The sequence below is a fragment of the Ovis aries genome, chromosome 24, assembly GCF_016772045.2.
Source record: "Ovis aries strain OAR_USU_Benz2616 breed Rambouillet chromosome 24, ARS-UI_Ramb_v3.0, whole genome shotgun sequence".
Lineage (NCBI taxonomy): Eukaryota > Metazoa > Chordata > Mammalia > Artiodactyla > Bovidae > Ovis > Ovis aries.
In genome coordinates, this window is record NC_056077.1 from 16,350,085 (window position 1) to 16,369,179 (window position 19,095).

The window sequence follows — 19,095 nt, forward strand, 5'->3', positions numbered from 1 at the left end:
GATTAGACATAATGACAAAATGCAATGCTCTGCCTATAGTATATGCTCAGTTTTTATTGTCATTATTGTTGCTGTTAATGCACTGAAGTGAGAACAATGCTAGACCTCAATGAAGGTCAAAATTTACACAAGATCATGGGCCACTCAAAGGAAGGGTCTGTGGTTTGGTTGTTTCCATAGCCCTAGACCAGAGGTCAGCAAGCTGCAGCCCGTGGGCTGATCCAGCCCGCTCCCTGTTTGTGTAAATGGCTTGTTTGTGGAGCACGACCACAAACCCATTCATTTTCCAGTTTGTCTTCGGCTGCTTTCAGACTCTGACAGCAGAGCTGAGTAGTTGCAAAGCTGGAAATATTTATTATCTGCCATTTTGCTGAAAAGGTTCATTGATCTTGCCCCAGACCATGGTTTAAGACCTGGTAGATAACAAGTGCTCAGAACTTCACTTCGCTAACCCGTGACCCTGGATCTGAATCCTGGCTCTCCCATTACCTTACCTTACTGTGTGACCTTAGATAAGTCCCTTTCCCTCTTACACATTCAGCCCCTTTGAAAATTTGGTTTACATAAGTAGCCCTCAAACACGTAGCATATCACCTGGGAGCTTTTTTTTTCTATACAGATTCCTAAACCTCATCTTCAGAGATGCTGACTCAGTCAGTCTGGGGAAGGACTCCAGAATCTGAATATTTTAAAGCTGTTTAGGTGACTGATCTGCAGCCAGCTCAGATGCCATTTGCCTTGTCCTCACACCCTAGTGAGCAAACGAATCGCCCTGGAAGCCTGTTAAGAGTACAGATTTCTAAGCCTCACTTCCAGGGATTCTGACCAGTAAATCCAGGGTGTTCCCTGTGAGTCCATAAGTCGATTATAATGCCCAGGAGACAGTAGGGAGCGGTAGGGACTGTGGTGAGACACAAGGCCCATACCGGTCTAAAGGGACAGCCGCTATTCAGCTTTAACTGTGTGTTAAGATGCAGGAACCTAGGCCTACCGTTGCCAGACCATTTCTTTTTCAAGGGAAGACAAAAGTTTCCATGAACTCTTCCACTTATAAAATGTCGCCAGTTAATTCAATTTTAAAATATTCTTCCAGACGACTGAAATACTTCCATAGGCGGTATTTGCCCTAGACCTCCAGCTAAATGATTTCCCAGATCCCTCCCAACTATAACCATCTAAGATTTAATTATTTCACAAATATTTAAATGAAGCTAACTTCCGGTCCCTCACTGCTTTCAATGCTTCACAAATATTAACTCGTTCAATCCTAAAACCCTTTTGACAGATGAGGAAACTGAGAATAGAGAAGGCGGTGGGTGTCTGAACGGTGATGTGGATCCAGACAGGCTGGGACAGCAGAGCTCGCCTCCTCCATCCCCACCTCCCCCATCCCACTGGCTGACTCTGCTCTCTTTATCCCACGAGCACAGCAGACAGCCCGGCCCACCTTCTTTGCCCGCAAGTTTGAAGCTGTGGTGAATCAGGAAATCATCGGGCAGCTGGACTATTACCTGTATGGGAACTACCCCGCGGGCACCCCGGGCCTCCGCTCCTACTGGGAGAACGTCTTCGACGAGCCGGACGGCGTCCACAGCCTGAGTGACGTCGCGCTGACTTTGTACCACTCCTTCTCGCGCCTGGGCCTCCGCCGGGCCGAGGCGTCGCTGCGCGCCCCCGGGGAGAGCAGCTGCAGGTGAGCCGGGAGGGGCGGGGTGACCAGGGACGCGGGACAGCCCTCCTCTGCGGGGGCTGCGGCTGCACGCCGTGCATCTCCCTAAAAATCAGCCACGCGACGTCCCAGCCTTCAGAGCCTTTCCTGTCTAAACCATCGTCACCCTTCTACCTTCTCAGAATAGCAGATCTAATATTTACCTACTTATTTCCTTTCTGTGGACTCATTCTTTAAAAAAAAAAAAAATTTATTTGGCTCTACCGGGTGTTAGTTGCGGCATGCAGTATCTTTCAATTGTAGCATGTGGGATCTGGGCTTCCCTGGTGGCTCAGACAGTAAAGAATCTTGCCTTCAATGCAGATTCGCTCCCTGGGTCGGGAAGATCCCCTGGAAGAGGGAATGGCTACCCACTCCAGTATTCTTGCCTGGAGAATTCCATGGATAGAGGAGCCTGGTGGGCTACAGTACATGGGGTCACAAAGAGTTGGACACGACTGGGCGACACACACACACGCAGGATCTAGTTCCACCAGGGATCAAACCCAAGCCCCCTGCATTGGGAGCATGGAATCTTAACCACTGGACCACCAGGAAGTCCTGTCTTTCTGTGGACTTACTCTTTAGGCTAAATATACATATTTTAGAAGAAAGCTTTATGCACCATATTAGATAGTTCTGTTTGTTTTAAATGGGAAGTAATCATGAAAATACAGAACTTTTTTTTTTTACTTTTTGTTTTAGAAAATGTCAGATATATACTAAATGGAGAGAAAAATGAAATCCCACCTCCCATCGCCAGCTCTAGTGATTACCGACTCCCAGCCAGTGCAGTTTCATCTCTGCCTTCACCCCCCTTCCCTCTCCTCCCAGATCAGTTTGATTGAAGCAAATCCCATAAACATTCCCTGTGTCTCTGAAAATTGACTCCTTCTTAAAACACGACCGTACTATCTTTGTCAGACCTGAGAACATAACCAGTAACATCATGGAAGGCAGAACCATTATTTAAAACGTTCACGTAACCTTTAGAATCATCTCATCTACCACTGGTGGTACTAGTTGATACTTCAGGAAAGAATGTTCTAGAATATTTGGAAAGAAGAGGGAAGGTGGGGAAAGGATTCAACATCACCCCTACCTGCCCTGCCTTTCCCTAAGCCTACCAAACCCTTTTAATTTGGGGCTGCTTCTCTTCCTCCTCAGCAATATGCATTGCAGATATTTCATAATTGCAAGGATTACGTGTCCTGTTTCTTTCGCTCAGCATTGTGATATTAGCCCCTCCTCTCCTTGCTTCTCTGCAGCTTTCCATAATGATAATGACCCTTTTTAATGCCGCTGGTATTCCATTGAGTAGAAATTCCAGAGTTTGCTTAATCCAGCCCTTTCCTGTTGCCATTGTTCTGATGAATATCTTTTTGCAGAAAGCCTTTTTTTTGCATTCTTCTTTCTGATTATTTCCTGAGGATGGACTCCCAGAAGTGCCTCCAATCTCTCTCCTTCTCTTTCTTGTTCTGCCTCTGCCTCCTCCTCCCACCTTCCTCTTTAAACAACAAAGAAAAAATTATTAGCATCAGTCTTTCTCCTCTGAGCCTTCTATGTGTCCCTCCTTGCCCTGCTCTTCCTTCCTCTCAAGAACAGAAGGGGGACAGGAAAGGGACTATTTTGTTCTACAAAACTCTGAAAACATGGAAGGTTTTCCTGACTGGGACCCCATGCAGATCAGCTGGGTTTCCACATGCCTGCAACAATTTTCCCCTCAGCCTTCTCTCTTCTCTACCTACAGGTCCTGATTTAGTTTAAAAGAAGACCAGAATGGGTTAGAAACCCAAAAACTGCTGTTTGAACTCCACTGTTACTAGCTATTGACCTTGGACAAGTCTTGAACCTCCCTGAGCCTCAGTTTCCTCATCTGTACAATGGGAATAATAATAAGCCTTACAGCATAAGGTGTTGTTAGGTTTAAAGGGGATAATCCTCTAAAACTACGTTATTAGTCATGTATTATTATTATCATTATCCCCATTTTAACAGTATTTTATATATGAAGTGCTTTAGTAAATGTTTATGCCATTGCTGGTATCTTAGTTGCCAGTATTCTTAAGCTGCAGCTGTGTGAACTACTTGCTCCATCACTGGTCATATGAACTGTCTATCAGTTCCTCTGTGCTGTCCTTGACTCCCCACTCAATCTACCTTTTCAGAGGCTTCCAGGGTCATCTCAGGTGCCATTTCCTCTGTGAAGCTGGCTAAAATCTTCCCCAATAGCCCACCCCCCACCTTTCCTTATTTGAAAGCAGATTTTCCTTTAACACTCCCATTGCTAGTAACAGCAGTGCCTCAGGTCAAGGTCATCAGTGAATGCCTTTTCTCCCTGCTAGTCCAGGGGCAGAACCCCTGTCCCAGGAGCCACAGTATATGGCCCCAGTAGATGACACAGTGCCTGATGCTTGGAAGGCAAATATCGTTTCAAGAGTAGTTTTAATCCCAGGTTTCATAGCATTTGTAAGGTAAATAATCTTAGATGAAATTTTGAAAGACACCTCCAAGTGATTTATGATTGCTGAAATTTTCTTCTGCTATTTGTTTTGGGATTAAGCAAGCCATCAAGTTGCCTCAGGCCTGGAATCCTGTGGCTTCTACTTCATTTTTTATTATAATGGAACCCTTGTGCCTTGCTGTGGGCAAAGCCAGTACATTTATTAATACAAGCCTAAAAATAAATCAGGACAAAGGACCCTTATCCCAAAAGGCGAAAGAGAGTAAATTCCTACCCTAGAGCTATCTGGGGAAAAAAGTAGAAACTTTATTTCAAAAATCTCATTTTCTCTGGACATTTCATGCAGATTGTGGCTTTCTAGTCTATAGTATACACTTTCATAAAAAAATGTTTATCGATTTTTTTTTCTCACTAGAAGATAACATTTATTCATTGCAGAAAATTTCAAAATGGCAGATGGAAAGAACAAGAAAATGAAGGTTTTTTGAGAATCCCTTTCAGAGATAAGGATGTCAGTGTTTCATTACGGGTCCTCAAATTCAATTGTGGTCTAGGGCCAGGAAGGAAGCATGTGTCCTTAGCTAAGGATGGACGGATCCTATGGACCAGGGGCCCCCGGGGTCCCGGTACTGAATTCCATTACATCCTTGCCCTGTGGGAATGTACACTTGGAGCTACCAATCACATCTCCTGATTTTTTCAGACAAATTATAAATCCACATTTTTGTGTGAGCTTCCCCAATTTTTTAATGCCCACCTCATTTAAATAAAAAATGAAAACACCTTTGGGCCAAGCAGATGCACCAGAGGTTTAGGTTCAGTTGTGTTGCATCTGGCATCTTCTGCTGCGTCTAGTTACAACTCTCCTCTCAGTTTTAGTTACTTAATTACCATATACAGTCTAGAGGAGGAACCAATGGACTTTGTGTTCAGTTCTGGTTGCAGGTTCCCTAGATGTATCTTAGAAGCAAAGGGTTCAAGAGAATATCCTTCTAGAATCTTCACTCAAACCTTAAGTATCGATTGAGCTGGCGTCATGTGGCAGGCTCTGTGTTAGGCACTGGGTACTCAGCCATGACCCAGACAGACCAGGCCCCAAGCTCAAGGTCCTCCCATTCTAATGTGAAGACAGGCAGTACCCCAGCTCATAGCAACAGGAACAAAAGTCTCTAAAGATAAATGTTCTGCAGAGAGTGAGGATAAGCTCAAGAAACAGCAGTGAGTTGGTGACTTAAGAGTCAGCAGTCAAGGAAGATCTCTCTGAGATGGCAACATTTAGCCAAAAAGATAAGACAGAGCCCACCATACGATCAGTAGAGGAAAAGAGCATCCCCAGCAGAGAGAATGTCCTGTGCAAAGGCCCTGGGCTAGAAATGAGCTTAGGGTGTTCAAGACTCGAAAATAAGGTCCACATGGCTAGAAGGTGGTGAATTGGGACAAAGTGAAACAAAATGAGGCTAGAGAAAGAGGCAGAACTTGGAGACCAGGTAAGGAGGTTGGGTTTTATCCAAGCATAAGCAGAGCCCCTTGTGGTGTTTAAGGAAGGGATGACAGATATGGCTACTCTGAGAATCCGTTACAGCAGACAAAAGAAGGAGGAAAAGTAAGGCAGCTCCAGCAAAGGTCCAGGTAAGACATGGTGGTGGGTTGGACCAGGATGCTGGCCATGCATAGGACAGTGGAGAATGGATTCGGGTGGAGAAAACAGGACTTCTTGGAAGAAGGAACACGAGCAATGCAAGGTTAACTCCTGGATTTCTTGACCATCGCTTATTTACCTGACCCCTTAGCAGCATCCCATACAACTGACTGCCCCCTTCTGGAAACACTTGCTTCTTTTGATTTCCATGGTAATAATTTATCCTGCTTTTCTTCAACTTTCACTAGTCCACCCAGCTTACAGAACGAGCCCTGACAGTGTATTATTTATCCATGGCAATAATGTCACATAACAGTCTAGCCCCAAGTCGGGGTTTTGAAACGATAAACATTTACAGAGCCTTCAAGCCTGCAGGTGAGCTGAGTGGTGTTCCTGGGCTCTGCTGGTGTCTCTTCCGCTTCTGTAGCCAGGAGCGGGTCAGGAGGGAGGCTCTGTTGCTCTTGGCTGGGAGTTGTTGGTGGGTCTAGGATGGCTTCAGCTCGGATACCTGGGGTGGCTCAGCTCTGCTCCAAACATCTCATGCGTTAGCCCACCTGTGCTGTCACAGTGATCACAGAGGGGCAAGAGAGGGGATGGAAAATGTGCAAGGCTACCTGGGATCCTGGCTCAGAACTGGCACGATACCTCATCTCCTGCTGGCCGAAGCAGATTTGAGAAGGGGAAATAGACTCACCTCACTGGTGCAAGGAAACCCACCAAGTCACCTGGGAAAGAGACAGAAGAAGTGACAATTTGGGGACATCAATGCAGGCAACCCCAGGACACTTTCACAGCACCATCTATGCTGTCTCCACAAGGAGACATTTAAGTTTAAATTAACTCAAATCTAAAATGCATTCCCTCAACCACACCAGCCGTATGTCAAGAGCTCCATCATCAGCAGTGGTTAGGGTTACTGGGCTGGGTGGTGCAGCTGTAGAATATTCCATCCTGGCAGCAAGTTCTGCAGCACAGGGAGAGTTTTCTCCTTCCAAAGTCCAGACCCAAGTGGACCTGCGACGGCCGGGAATGTGCAGTGAGCAGTCTGAAGATGGGGCAGGTTTTTTCGCTCAGAGCCCCAGAGGCACCTGATAACAAGTGATTTCAGGAGATGCATAACACAGAAAGGCAGCTTCCCCTTTATAATCAGATGTAAAGACTTAAACTCCAGGGCAGGAGCAGAGGGAAAGCAGTGAGCGGGACAGTGATTTGTGGAATGTTGGAACCACAAGCATCCTGTAAGTGCCCTGCGCCTCACACAGTGCAGAAGCCGGCAGCTTTTCATTTTACAGCCAGGAAGGACAAAGACCTAGGCTTGTCCACGCTCATCCTTCCTTCTCTGTCTGCTCTCCGCCCTCCTCTGGGCATCTGTTTAGCTTCCCTGCCCCTTTCAGCCCCTTTGTGGATCAAAGACCTGCATCTTAAAACATGCCATTTGTCTATGTATTTATTTGCGATTGGCAATACTTTTTAAGCATCATACCCAGTGCATTGGTGAAAAGGACGGTGAGAGTGTAAATCGGAACAACCTTTCTGATAAACTTATACAGCAGACATCAAGAGCCTCTTGGAGATTAGAGAGGGAGAAAGATGTTTCCCAAAACACTTTTGCTCAAGGATGCTTACCGCAGCATTGTTTAGAATGGCAAAAAAAAAAAAAATTAGAAACAAGTTGAACACTCAATGATGGGGAACTTTCTCTGTTTATAAAACCATATTTTGGTATTATAGTTCCATGTTGCGGTATTACATCCACTGGAATAATGTATACACACACAAAAAAAATCATGTTTTCAGAGACTATTCAAAAACATGATAATGATCAGGAAATATACTATGAAGTAAAACCAGGATAGAGCCAGTGTGTATATTATGATCCCAGAGAATGGAGAGTTTATGTAAATATGTGCATAGAAAATAAGGCTGAAAGGAAATATGTCATGATGACATTGTTTGCACACCATTGTCCCTTCTCAGTACCCAGCACCAGAGGATCACTGAATATACCTGTGAATTGACATCTTCTATCCCTGATGCTGGGAAAGATTGAAGGCAAAAGGACAATGGGGCAGCAGAGGATGAGATAGTTAGATAGCATCACTGACCCGATGGACATGAACCTGAGCAAACTCTGGGAGATAGTGGAGGACAGGGAAGCCTGGCATGCTGCAGTCCATGGGGTCGCAAAGAGTTGGACACAACTTGTTAGTTAGTTGTTGTTAGCAACTGAATGACAGCAACTTGGAAGAAGCATCCAAAGTAGCCATTTTTATTTTCATAATTGTGCTTTCATACAGTCAGTATGTTTTACACTTATATCAGCAGAAAAGTTATTGTTGATAGTTATTGAGATCCTAGAAACACGGGAACAGCCTTCAGGAATACAGTGAGCTTTGTATAAAGTGGGGGTTATCGTAGGAACAGGATCGGCATGATGGTGAGGAGCCCCGTTGTGACCGACACACATCCAGTCCTGACCCATGAGCTCGCGTGAGCCTGTGTGTGTTTTTCAGGTACTATCCAATGGGCCACCCAGCCTCTGTCCACCTCTACTTCCTTGCTGACCGTTTCCAGGGCTTTCTGATCAAGCATCATGCTACAAATCTGGCCGTGAGCAAACTCGAGACCCTGGAGACGTGGGTGATGCCGAAGAAAGTCTTCAAGATTGCCAGCCCACCCAGCGACTTTGGGAGGCTTCAGTTTTCCGAGGTAGGAGGCCAAAGACTCTCTCACAACATTGCCTCTGGCTGCACCGTTGCTGGGTTCTATTCCTGCTCTGACACTTGTAGTTGGGAATGGAGGAGAGAAGATGCCTTGAAGGACCCCCAAAGATAAGCTCGCCCTATGCCTGGAGAAGGTCCATGGTGGTGCGTATCAGTGCACCAACCAACCTGGAGCCTTAGGTATATCTTTATAGTAGAACTTCTATTCCTTTTCATTTTTTACCCTAATTAGTTGATTCCTTCTAATCCTGTGTTAGTAATAAACCAATAACAAGCCGGTTTCCTAATGAAGTTGCGGCATTAGACCCATCTTACAGATTGGAGAACTGAGGCCCATGGAGAGTCAATAACTTTCTGGATCATAGCTAGGAAGCAGAAGAGCTCAACACTGAATCTAGATCGCGTAGGCCACAAATCCTATACTTAATTGTGCTTTTGTCTCCCCAGTTCCTAGAATAGGGTTTAACGCAGAGTAATCACCAGATCAGTCATTGAATGGATGAGTGTTGGATGCATGCATGCGTAGAGGATTAGACAGAGGTGTCAGTAGATGGACAGATGGTCTGATGCATGGATGCATGGATCCATGGAACACAGTTTCTACCTCCCAGGACTGCATCGGCTTTTAGTTATTTTTCTGCCTTGGGAGATGGATTCATCTAGCACCTCCCTTGTAATATCAACACCATCTTGAAACCTGAAAGGCGCTACATAATCTGGCCTCTGTCTGCTTCTCCAGTCTCACCCAGGACCCACTCTTTTTCCCACTCACACTTCTTGCATCTTTACCCACATTCCAAGTTCTTTCCTGCCTCAAGCTCGTCACATGCGGATCCTCCTGCCCAGAATACTTTCCCCCAGGTTTTCACCTTTTTCCTGTGGTCATTCTGATTTTAAATGGTGCACTTTCAGAGAAGCCTTCCATGCTCACCCACTTCGGTCACAATTTTTCACCCAGTATGTCCCTATTTTATGTTTCTTAGCGTTTATCATCTCAAATGACCTTGTTGATTTCTCTAATCACCTGGTGATTGTCTGCAAGAGAGCAGAGACTATAGCACTTGCTCACTGCTATATCCTCAGCACACAGAAGAGGACACAGCCTTTGTAGATGTGAATAGGATTTCTGAATGAGTGAGTGTGTGTGCTTGGGTAGTGATGCTGGTGGGAAGGGGAGGCATGACCAAGCTTGGTGAGTGTTGCCCACACAAAACTCCAGCACCTGATTTCTGCCTTCTGCATGTCAGCAAGTAGCTAAAGAGGTGGTCCATCCCTGGAGTTCAGCATTCCCAGTGAATTTGGCTGCTGGGTTAGGGGTCAAGAGTCTGACCATAGGATATGGAGAATCTTGGGGGCCAGGAGTGGGATGGGAGGAAGCATCTGACCTGCTTACATTTTCCAGCCCCTGTGGCCCTGCCTGGCCAACCTAGGCCTGACTGGATGGGCACCACACAGGCAGGGGTGGAAATTTCTTATTAAGTCACCATTTTCTTTCTTTTAAAAGGTTCATGTATTTATTCAGCTGTAGCGGGTCTTTTTGTTGCAGTGTTCAGGCTTCTCATTGCGGTGGCTTGTCCTGTTGCAGAGCAGGGGCTCTAGGGCATACGGGCTTCAGTAGCTGAGGCTCAGGGGCTCTAGAGCACCAGCTCAGTAGTTGAGGCTCACAGGCTTAGTTGTTCCATTGCAATGTGGGATCTTCCCGGACAAGATATCAAACAGGTGCCCCTTGCATTGCAAGGCAGGTTCTTAACCACTGGACCACCAGGGAAACCCCAAGCCACCATTTTCAATGAAGGCTCCAAATGGATTGGCTGGATCCGAGCTCCGTGGGAGCCCACTTCATAAATTACTGGTGTCAAGGAGCAATTAGATGCTGCCCCAGTTGGATTCTGTGCTGGGGGCCCAAGCAGCCAATTGAAGACATTAATGTCCCATTAAGGAGACGGATGCCTGGTCACTGGGCTCTCCCTGTTTATCAGCCTGCTGGTGGGTAGCTGGGCACTCCTGGCAGTGACAGATGTTGGCCACTCCATGACTAGTGATTAGTTAGGGCTTGTGCTATAGCTCTGGTACCCTGGGTGTGGGAACCACCCGGATTTCTGGCAGAGGAACAGCGTGGGGTGCAGGGAGCCTTGAAACTTGTGTCATGAATTTTTTTTCTTGGTTTTAAGGTAAATGCTGTAAAATTGGGCTAGAAGGAGGGAATGAAGTACAGGGCCACTTTGTGGGCTGTTGAGAATCTCCATAGGGTCACACGGTCCTGGGGCTTTGCATAGGGCCTGGTTCGCACACTCCATCCCTGGGAGTCCCATGCTCATGGCACAGAGGAAGGCTGCTCCTCCCTTCAGCAGGCAGCCCCCGAGTGCCTCTGATGTGCGAGGGTGGGAGGGGCAGTGGTTAACTGAACAGACCAGATCCTTGTGGTCGTGCCATTGCTGTTTACTGGGGCAGCCAGCCAGCAATTGAGCAAATAAGTGAGCCAGAGTATTCCAGTTAATGACAAGGATTATAAAGAAAATAAGACTCCATCCATGTTTTCTGAGGGCTTGACAGGCTGGTGGGACAGCTTTCTGTTACCAAAACAAACTTGGATCCTCTCGCCCGGACTCAGTAAAGCTTAGTCTATTGACATAGGGTTGTGGTGAAGGAAAAGCGCGGTGTTTATTGCAGACGCCAAGCAAGGAGACCAGGCAGCTAGTGTTCAAAAGGTCCAAACTCCCTGATAGCTTTCAGGGAAAGTTTTTAAAGACAGGGTGAGGGAGGGCACTTGTGGGGTGCATGACCGGCTCATGGATGTTCTTCTGATTGGTTGGTGGTGAGGTATTAGGAGTCAACATCATCAACCTTCTGGTTCCAACGGTTCTGGGCTCTCTGTGCTTGTGGGCAGCATACAGTTAACTTCTTCCACCTGCTGGGGATTTCCGTGTCTGCGAAAAGGCTCGAGGTTATGGCTCAGAATATTATCTATTGTCCTTGAGGAGGAACTAAAAGATCCTCGACTTCGTTTAATGGCTAAACGATTATTATTTTGTCTCACTTGACTGTTTTCCTTTCTTTCTGCATTTTCTCACACCTCTGATTAAATTCATTCTTTAGAGCTTGAAGAAGGCCTTGGAGGCTAAAGTTTTTATTACAGACAAGAGGCAGGTGAAGGACCTAAGGGATCTGTCCTGAGGAGGCCCCAAAGGGTCTTGCTGGGTTACACGTTGATGGAGCGAGTCATTCAGGAAAGCATCTCTAATGAGATAACTTCAGAGTTGAAACCTGTAAAGGAGTCAGCGGTGGGGAGACCTGGAACACTCTGAGATCGTCCAAGAGAAGAGCATATGCAAAGGCCCTGAGGCCCCAGGAAGGAGCTTGGCATGTCCAGTGAGCAGGAGGAAGGTCTCGGGAGGACAGGGGACAGATCATGAGGGGTTTCACAGGCCCTGGAAAGAAGTTTGAATTGCATTTTAGGTGCAGTGGGAAAGAAGTCTTGGTGGGCTTGAAGCTGGGGAGCAATATATTGAGCTTGATCCTCAATACATACTTAAATTTGAGTAATTGATCACTTGATGGTAAATGGCAGTGGTGACACCTGGGCTGAGAGCTGGATAATGAGCTGGCCAGGAGGAGAGTGAAGAAGGAGAGAAGACCCAGCCCAAGAGAGAGCCAGGCACAGGCCCAAGATCAGGGGCTGAGAAAGCCCTTCTGGCAGACGTGCTGAGAGTTTCCAGGGTGTCCTGGACGGGGGAGAGTGGAGGAGGAGAGAGGGATGTAGATGAGGCTGGAGCTGGATCAGGAAGGACCAGGCCTTGCAGGTCAGGACAGGAGGAGAGACTGGACTAATGAACAACAGGAAGGAACTGGAAAGGATTGTATGGAGGGAAGTCGCAGAATGGGACATCTCTAGAAAAATCTCCGTGACGTTGGGGCCTGGCTTGCATCCTGCTCGCTCATTCATTTATTCCCTCAGTAGGCAGCGTTGTTCTCACTCCTCCTGTGTTCCAGCCACTGTGCTGGCTCCAGGGGTCCTCAGGAGGAGCAGTCCCCGCTCGTCCTCTGAGGGATCGGTTGTTACTATCCGTGGCTCCCTCTGCTGCCCTGAGGACAGCGCCTCAAGGTCAGTCTTCGCCCAAAGACGGAAACTTGCTGTGGGCCTGTGATTGTGTATTACAACCACCCCTGGTAGGTGGTAGTTGCCCGACACATCTGTGTTGGATAAATGAATGAATGAATGAATGAGTGGGTGCGTGAGTGAAGAGGAGGCAATCCACAGAAGAGTGAATAAGAACCCAGCCCCTGGGCCCAGACTCCCCGGGTCCCTCTTACTGACCAGAGCAACTCACCCGACTGCTCTGAACCTCAGAGCATTTCCTCCTGTGGGAAGTGACCATAAGATCAAGGGTGCTCCCTCGATGGAGGAGGGAATGTTAGCTGAATCAATGCCCCTATGCCCTTAGCAGTAGGCCTGGAACACCAGAAACTCTGGATAAATATTAGCCATGGAGCCCTGTGTCTTAGGGATGGGTATAGTAACTCATGGCAGGAACAATGAAAACATAAACCAGCTCGTGTTTGCACTGCACGTGTGAAGTCTGCTCAAGGTGTAGACATGTTTACTCACACCTGCACCACCTCCGCTGCTCGTGGAAGGACCACAGAAGCAGTACAGGCCTCGTAGAGTGCTCATCGCCTGCTGCCACGTGGCCACACGCTGCGTCTTCAGAACATTATACTAAACCTCCTGGGGGAGAGAAGACCCCCTGATTTCATCTGACTTGAAATAGTAACAGAGCTCAGGGATCTATGTCGTTAGTTCATTTTTTTGCCAAGTTATTCATGCATGCATTCACCAGGTGATTGATGGAGCATTGACTCTGTACCAAGCAGGGCTGGACACCAGAATTCAGCAGGGGGGCAGTCACAGGGATCTGAGCAGTGAGAGGCCGTTCACTAGGTTGTTCTGGATACTGGGTGGAGAGTAAATTGGAGTCCCCAAAAGGGGAACGATGGAAGCCAAGAGCAGATTTCTGGGGTCAGAGCCATACACACACACCCCACTGACTGGCAAGAAGGATGGATCAGACAACCATCACTCCCCATAGGGTCCAGCTCAGAAGGCTTTGGGGAAGCCAGAACTGTCTCTTCCTTGGAAAGCCATCTGAACTCCTGCATATGATAAGCGATGCTGAGGGACCCCCCTTTTTCCTAGCTTATGACAGGGCAGTTCCAAATCCTGAGCTCCACTCTTGTTCAAAGTGATTGCTCTAAAAAGAGGCACGTGATCTGGAAAGCCAATGACCAAAGTGGAAATCAGCTGCACTTGCTGAGTGGCAGGAGTTATGTTTCCTTGGGATGGCCTGCAAGTGGGCATTCATTCATTCCACTTGCACGCCATGAACCAGACACAGGAGGCCCAAAGTAAATGGACCATAGGCCCCATAATCCTTCAGACTAGATCCAAATCCCAGATCTCCTGCCAACTGCCTGTCCAGCCTTAAGTTACTGAGCAAGTAACTTAACTGTAGCCTCAGTTTCCTCATCTGTAAAATGGGTAAATGAAGCCCAGTAAGCAGGATCCTGGGCTTCCCTGGAGGCTCTCTGGTAGAGAATCCACATGCCAATGCAGGAAACATGGGTTTGATCCCTAGTTTGGGAAGATCCCTGGAGGAGAAATGGCAACCGACTCCAATATTATTGCCTGGGAAATTCCACGGACAGAGGAGCCTAATGGGCTATGGTCATAGGTTCACGAAAGAGCTGGACACAACTTAGTGCCTAAACCTAAGCAGGATCCTAGGCCTTTCTGGGATGGAGCACCCACATTCAGGCCCAATGATTTCAAGATTCGCTCTTGTGTTTCAGGTCGGCACTGACTGGGATGCCAAGGAGCGGCTCTTCCGCAACTTTGGGGGTCTCCTGGGGCCCATGGACGAGCCAGTAGGCATGCAGAAATGGGGGAAGGGCCCCAACGTGACTGTGACTGTCATCTGGGTGGATCCCGTCAACATCATCGCAGCTACCTACGACATCCTGATTGAGTCCACTGCCGAGTTCACCCACTACAAGCCCCCTTTGAACTTGCCCCTGAGGCCTGGGGTCTGGACGGTGAAAATTCTCCACCACTGGGTGCCAGTTGCAGAAACCAAATTCCTCGTTGCACCTCTGACCTTCTCAAACAGGCAGCCCATCAAACCAGGTGAGTGCTTCCAGTACGTCTGTAGGTAAGTATTCCAATGCAAAGGCCCTCCCAGGTCCTCCAGCTGGGCAGGCAGTCCTGCTCAGATGTGGGGCATGTGGGCCGCCTTTCAGATCAGTGCTTGCCTCTCAGGATTTTTTCCTGCTCATTTGTCATACCAAACCTTCTAATTTTCTGCCTGTCTCTGCACACGGAGGTGATGTCGTCTGTCTGTATTAGACACCTATTTATTAGATGCTGTCCCGTTGGTCTTCCAGAAGGCCCTAATCATATTTGAAACAGATGGGAAATAAATCCAGGCTGATATTGAGTTTCAGCATATCTTGTTCACTGTTTAAAATAAAAATAATTAAAAGAGGAATTTCTGTTCATCAAAAACATGATACACTGGGTGAAGAGACATATCACATACTAGAGGAAAATATTTGCCACACATTTTAAAAAGTGCTCATATTTGAATATACAAAAAGAACTCAAATTCAGAAATTCTCTGAGTCAGAGCAAACTATAAGCCACAGGCCAAATCCAGCCGACTCCTGTTTTTGTAAATAAAGTTTTATTGGAACAGAGTCACACTCATTTACATGCTGACTATGATTGCTTTGAGGCCACAGTGCCATCATTGCGTGGTTGCCCACAGAGCCAAAAGTATTTGCCATCTCTGATATTAAAGGGCCAATCTCTGATATAAAAGAAATAAAAAAGAGTGAGAAAATATATATGCACACATATAAAAAGGTGTTCAGCCTCATGAGTAATGAGAGAAATGCAAATTCAAATCAAAAAGAGATTCTACTTCACATCCACCATGTTAGGACCTGTTTGAAGTTGAGACAACATTATTTGATGGTCAAGTTGGAGAATAATAACCGTCCATGCATGTCCTGGAAGCCACCAGCTTCCCAGGTGATGCAGTTGGTAAAGAACCCACCTGCCAAGGCAGGAGACACAAGAGATGTGGGTTCGATCCTTGGGTCAGGAAGATCCCCCTGGAGGAGTAAATGGCAACCCACTCCAATATTCTTGCCTGGAAAATTCCATGGACAGAGGGGCTCACAAAGCGTTGGGCACAACTGAGCTCACACACAATGAAGAATAATGTATGTCCTGGTGGGAGAGCCACATAATAAAATGAGTTTGGAAAATGCTTTAGCATTTGCTGGTAAAGTTGAACATAGATATATACCACACAGACATTCCACCCGAGGTAGAGGCTTGTGCAGAAATACAGCAGAATTGTTCATAATAGCAGCAAGCCAGAACTTATCCACATGTCCGCCATCTGATGGGCCATCAGCGTGGTCTGTCCTGACAGCAAAAGTCTACGCAGCAGGGAACCACTCCACATGCTGATCTGGACAAGCGTCTAGAACATAACTTTGTCGGGGGGTTGAATATAATAATTACAGTGCATGTATTTAAAGTTCAAAAACTGGCCAAGCCAACAATATGTTATTTCAGTATTCATGTATCAGTAGAAAGCTATGAAGAAATGATGGGAATTATTAACAGGAAATTCAGGATGAGTAGGTCCGGGAGAAGGGATATCAGACTCCTAGTGTATCTGCCTTTTTTCTTTTTTTCCCCAAAATGTTTCTTTTATTTTCCTATTTCCCCACCTTTCCTCTTTCATCATAGGGACCATCTTCCTCAATCCCCTGGTGACACAACAGTAAAGAATTCACCTGTAGTGTAGGAGACAAGGGTTCAACCCCTGGGTCGGGAAGAGGGCACGGCAACCCACTCCAGTATTCTTGCCTAGAGAATCCCCTGGACAGAGGAGCTTGGTGGGCTACAGTCGCACAGAGTTGGACATGACTGAAGCAACTTAGCATGCACGGAGGCACTCACAACGTCTTCCTCCCTGTTCAGTTCCACCCCCTGGAGTGGCCACTGCCAAGAGTCCAGTGTGCATCCTTCTAGACGTTTCTCAGTGCTGATAACTCAGCTGGTAAAGAATCCGCCTGCAATGCAGGAGACCCCAGTTCAATTCCTGGGTCGGGAAGATCCCCTGGAGAAGGGAAAGGCTACCCACTCCAGTATTCTGGCCTGGAGAATTCCATGGACTGTGTAGTCCATGGGGTCACAAAAAGTCAGACATGACTGAGCAGCTTTCACTTTCAAATACAAAATAAATCACAAGGATACTGTCATTTTCGAAAAGTAGAATGATACACTTTGTAGTGAAACTTGCTTTTTTTCACTTTCAAGTCAATATATATAAAACTACCAGCTGCCTAGTATTCCTTTGAGCTTAGGATCCACAGTCTGTCCCCCATCTTGGTGGACACGTACCTTCTTTTATTGTTGTTGTTACAGATAACACTGTAAAGAAGATTCTTGAACAGTATATGCCCATGAAAATTCTTCCATAACACAGATTCCTAGAAACAGGATTTCTAGTTCTCCGGGTGTTTGAAATTCTCAATCTCCATCTAACAGATCACAAACCCAGAAGCAAGGAACGCTTCATAGTCTCTGTTAGCTAAAAAGAGCTCTAGGCTGGGTGTTATTTAGCTAGTGACCCAAGGAAAGAGGGACATAGACATGGGGGAGGGCACTTGGAGTCCTAAGAAGGGAGAATTGATGTGAAGTCTGTCAATTTCTGCCAAGTTTCTGTGCTAACAGGCGGAAAGATCTGGACCTCATGTTTTCAGGAGAGGGAGGTCTGCTTCTCCTCTGCCCCATGAAACAGGCAAAAGACAGTCCCTCCAGAACTAGCTGGGCCAGAGCCCACCCACTTTAGGGTCCTCGAGTATCACCCTGAAGAGGCTCACATTTTTAGCATCACTAAGGGTTCCTAAAGCCAGACGTAGAGGAGAGGCATGAAAGTGACCATCTCCTCTCTGCTTTCAACACACCCAGAACAAGAATAGCCCTGAAGCCATCCTACCTCAGTAAAATGGCCCAGGGCCACGCACAGGGTCCCGATTTCTCCTGTCTTTTTCTCCTGGGGTTTCTAAAGACAACAAGGCTCTTCCCGCCCATGCCCAGGATGAGCCAGGGGTCATTTTATCGCACTGGGAGCAGCCCCCCTGTTATTGGTAATTGTATCTGTTAATGATGTTCCAGTGTCAGGGAACAAGAAGGTGGGAGCAACGCAATTTGTAAAATGATTCATCAAGAGTAATTTGCTATTGATGCGCCCCTGGTAATCTCAAGAAATCTGATGAGGTGGAATTGAGGGAGATTTAATTAGAGAGGCGAGCAGTGCGGGCTGATGCTGTAATAGCATTTCCCACGTTAACCTCATTTTTCATAAGGGTTTTCTGCACCAACCACAATATTTGATTCCCAGTGTTCAAATGTTTGTTAATTGCTCTTTCCACTTTGCAAGTCCTGCCTTTTCTCAGTTTGGGTGTCTCCCCGACCTCCAGCTTCTCTTCTCCGCAATCTCTGCTAAGAGGGGGGCAGGAGCTGCCCATCCTGTGGTGGGTATCAGGGAGAAATGGGCGAGAGCCAGACTTAGTAATGAACTTGAAAAAGAGAGGCTCTGCTAAACATAGCAAGACAGGACATGCGCTCCGTGCATGCTTTGCTGCTTTCTCCCACCTGTCTGCCTCCAAATCGCAGAGTCCAGCCCCCCAGCTTCCTGGGGCATTGGGAACTGAAGGAATGACTTTCTTGTATAGTTGGTTTTTTTCGCTGGAGTATAATTGCTTTCGATGTTGTGTTAGTTTCTGCTGCACAGTGAAGTGAATCAGCTATGAGTATACCTACATCCCCTCCGTCTTGGACCTCCCTCCCACCCACCACCCCCCCATCCCGCCTCTCTAGGTCATCACAAAGGACCAACCTGAATGCCCTGTGCTTTATAGCAGGTTCCTACTAGCCATCTGTTTTACATGTGGTAATGTATGTGTGTCAATCATCATCTCCCAATTAGTCCCACCTTTAAATGCCACGGACGGAAGAGCGTGGTAGGCTACAGTCCTTGGGGTCGAAGAGTCGGACAGGACTGAGCGACTCCACTTTCACTTTTCCTTTCACTTTATCTTTCCCACCCGCCTGGCGTCTGCATGTCTTTTCTCCATGCCTGCATCTCTATTCCTGCCCTGGAGATAGGTTCATCTGTACCCTTTTTCTAGACTCCACATATATGCATTAATATACAGTATTTATTTTTCTCTTTCTGACTTACTTCGCTCTGTATAACAGACTCTGGGTCCATCTACATCTTTACAAATGATCCTTTTATTTTCCTTTTGTAGCTGAGTTCTATATATATATACACACCACATCTTCTTTATCCATTCATCTGTTGTCGGACATTTAGGTTGTTCCCACGTCCTGCCTATTGTGAATAGTGCCGCAACAAACATTGGATACGTGTATCCTTTTGAATTATGGTTTTCTCAGGGGATATGTCAAGGCATATTG

The 19,095-nt window shown here is 46.8% G+C and overlaps 1 protein-coding gene across 1 annotated transcript in view; it reads left to right on the forward strand.

Annotated features, from left to right (window-relative positions):
* The window catches only part of XYLT1 (xylosyltransferase 1), a 349,663-nt gene that overhangs the window by 321,462 nt on the left and 9,106 nt on the right, over nt 1–19,095 (forward strand). The window contains exons 9-11 of the mRNA XM_027961195.3: nt 1,431–1,693; nt 8,325–8,520; nt 14,382–14,715. Coding sequence (XP_027816996.2) covers nt 1,431–1,693; nt 8,325–8,520; nt 14,382–14,715 — 793 coding nt within the window. The remainder of the gene's footprint in view (nt 1–1,430; nt 1,694–8,324; nt 8,521–14,381; nt 14,716–19,095) is intronic.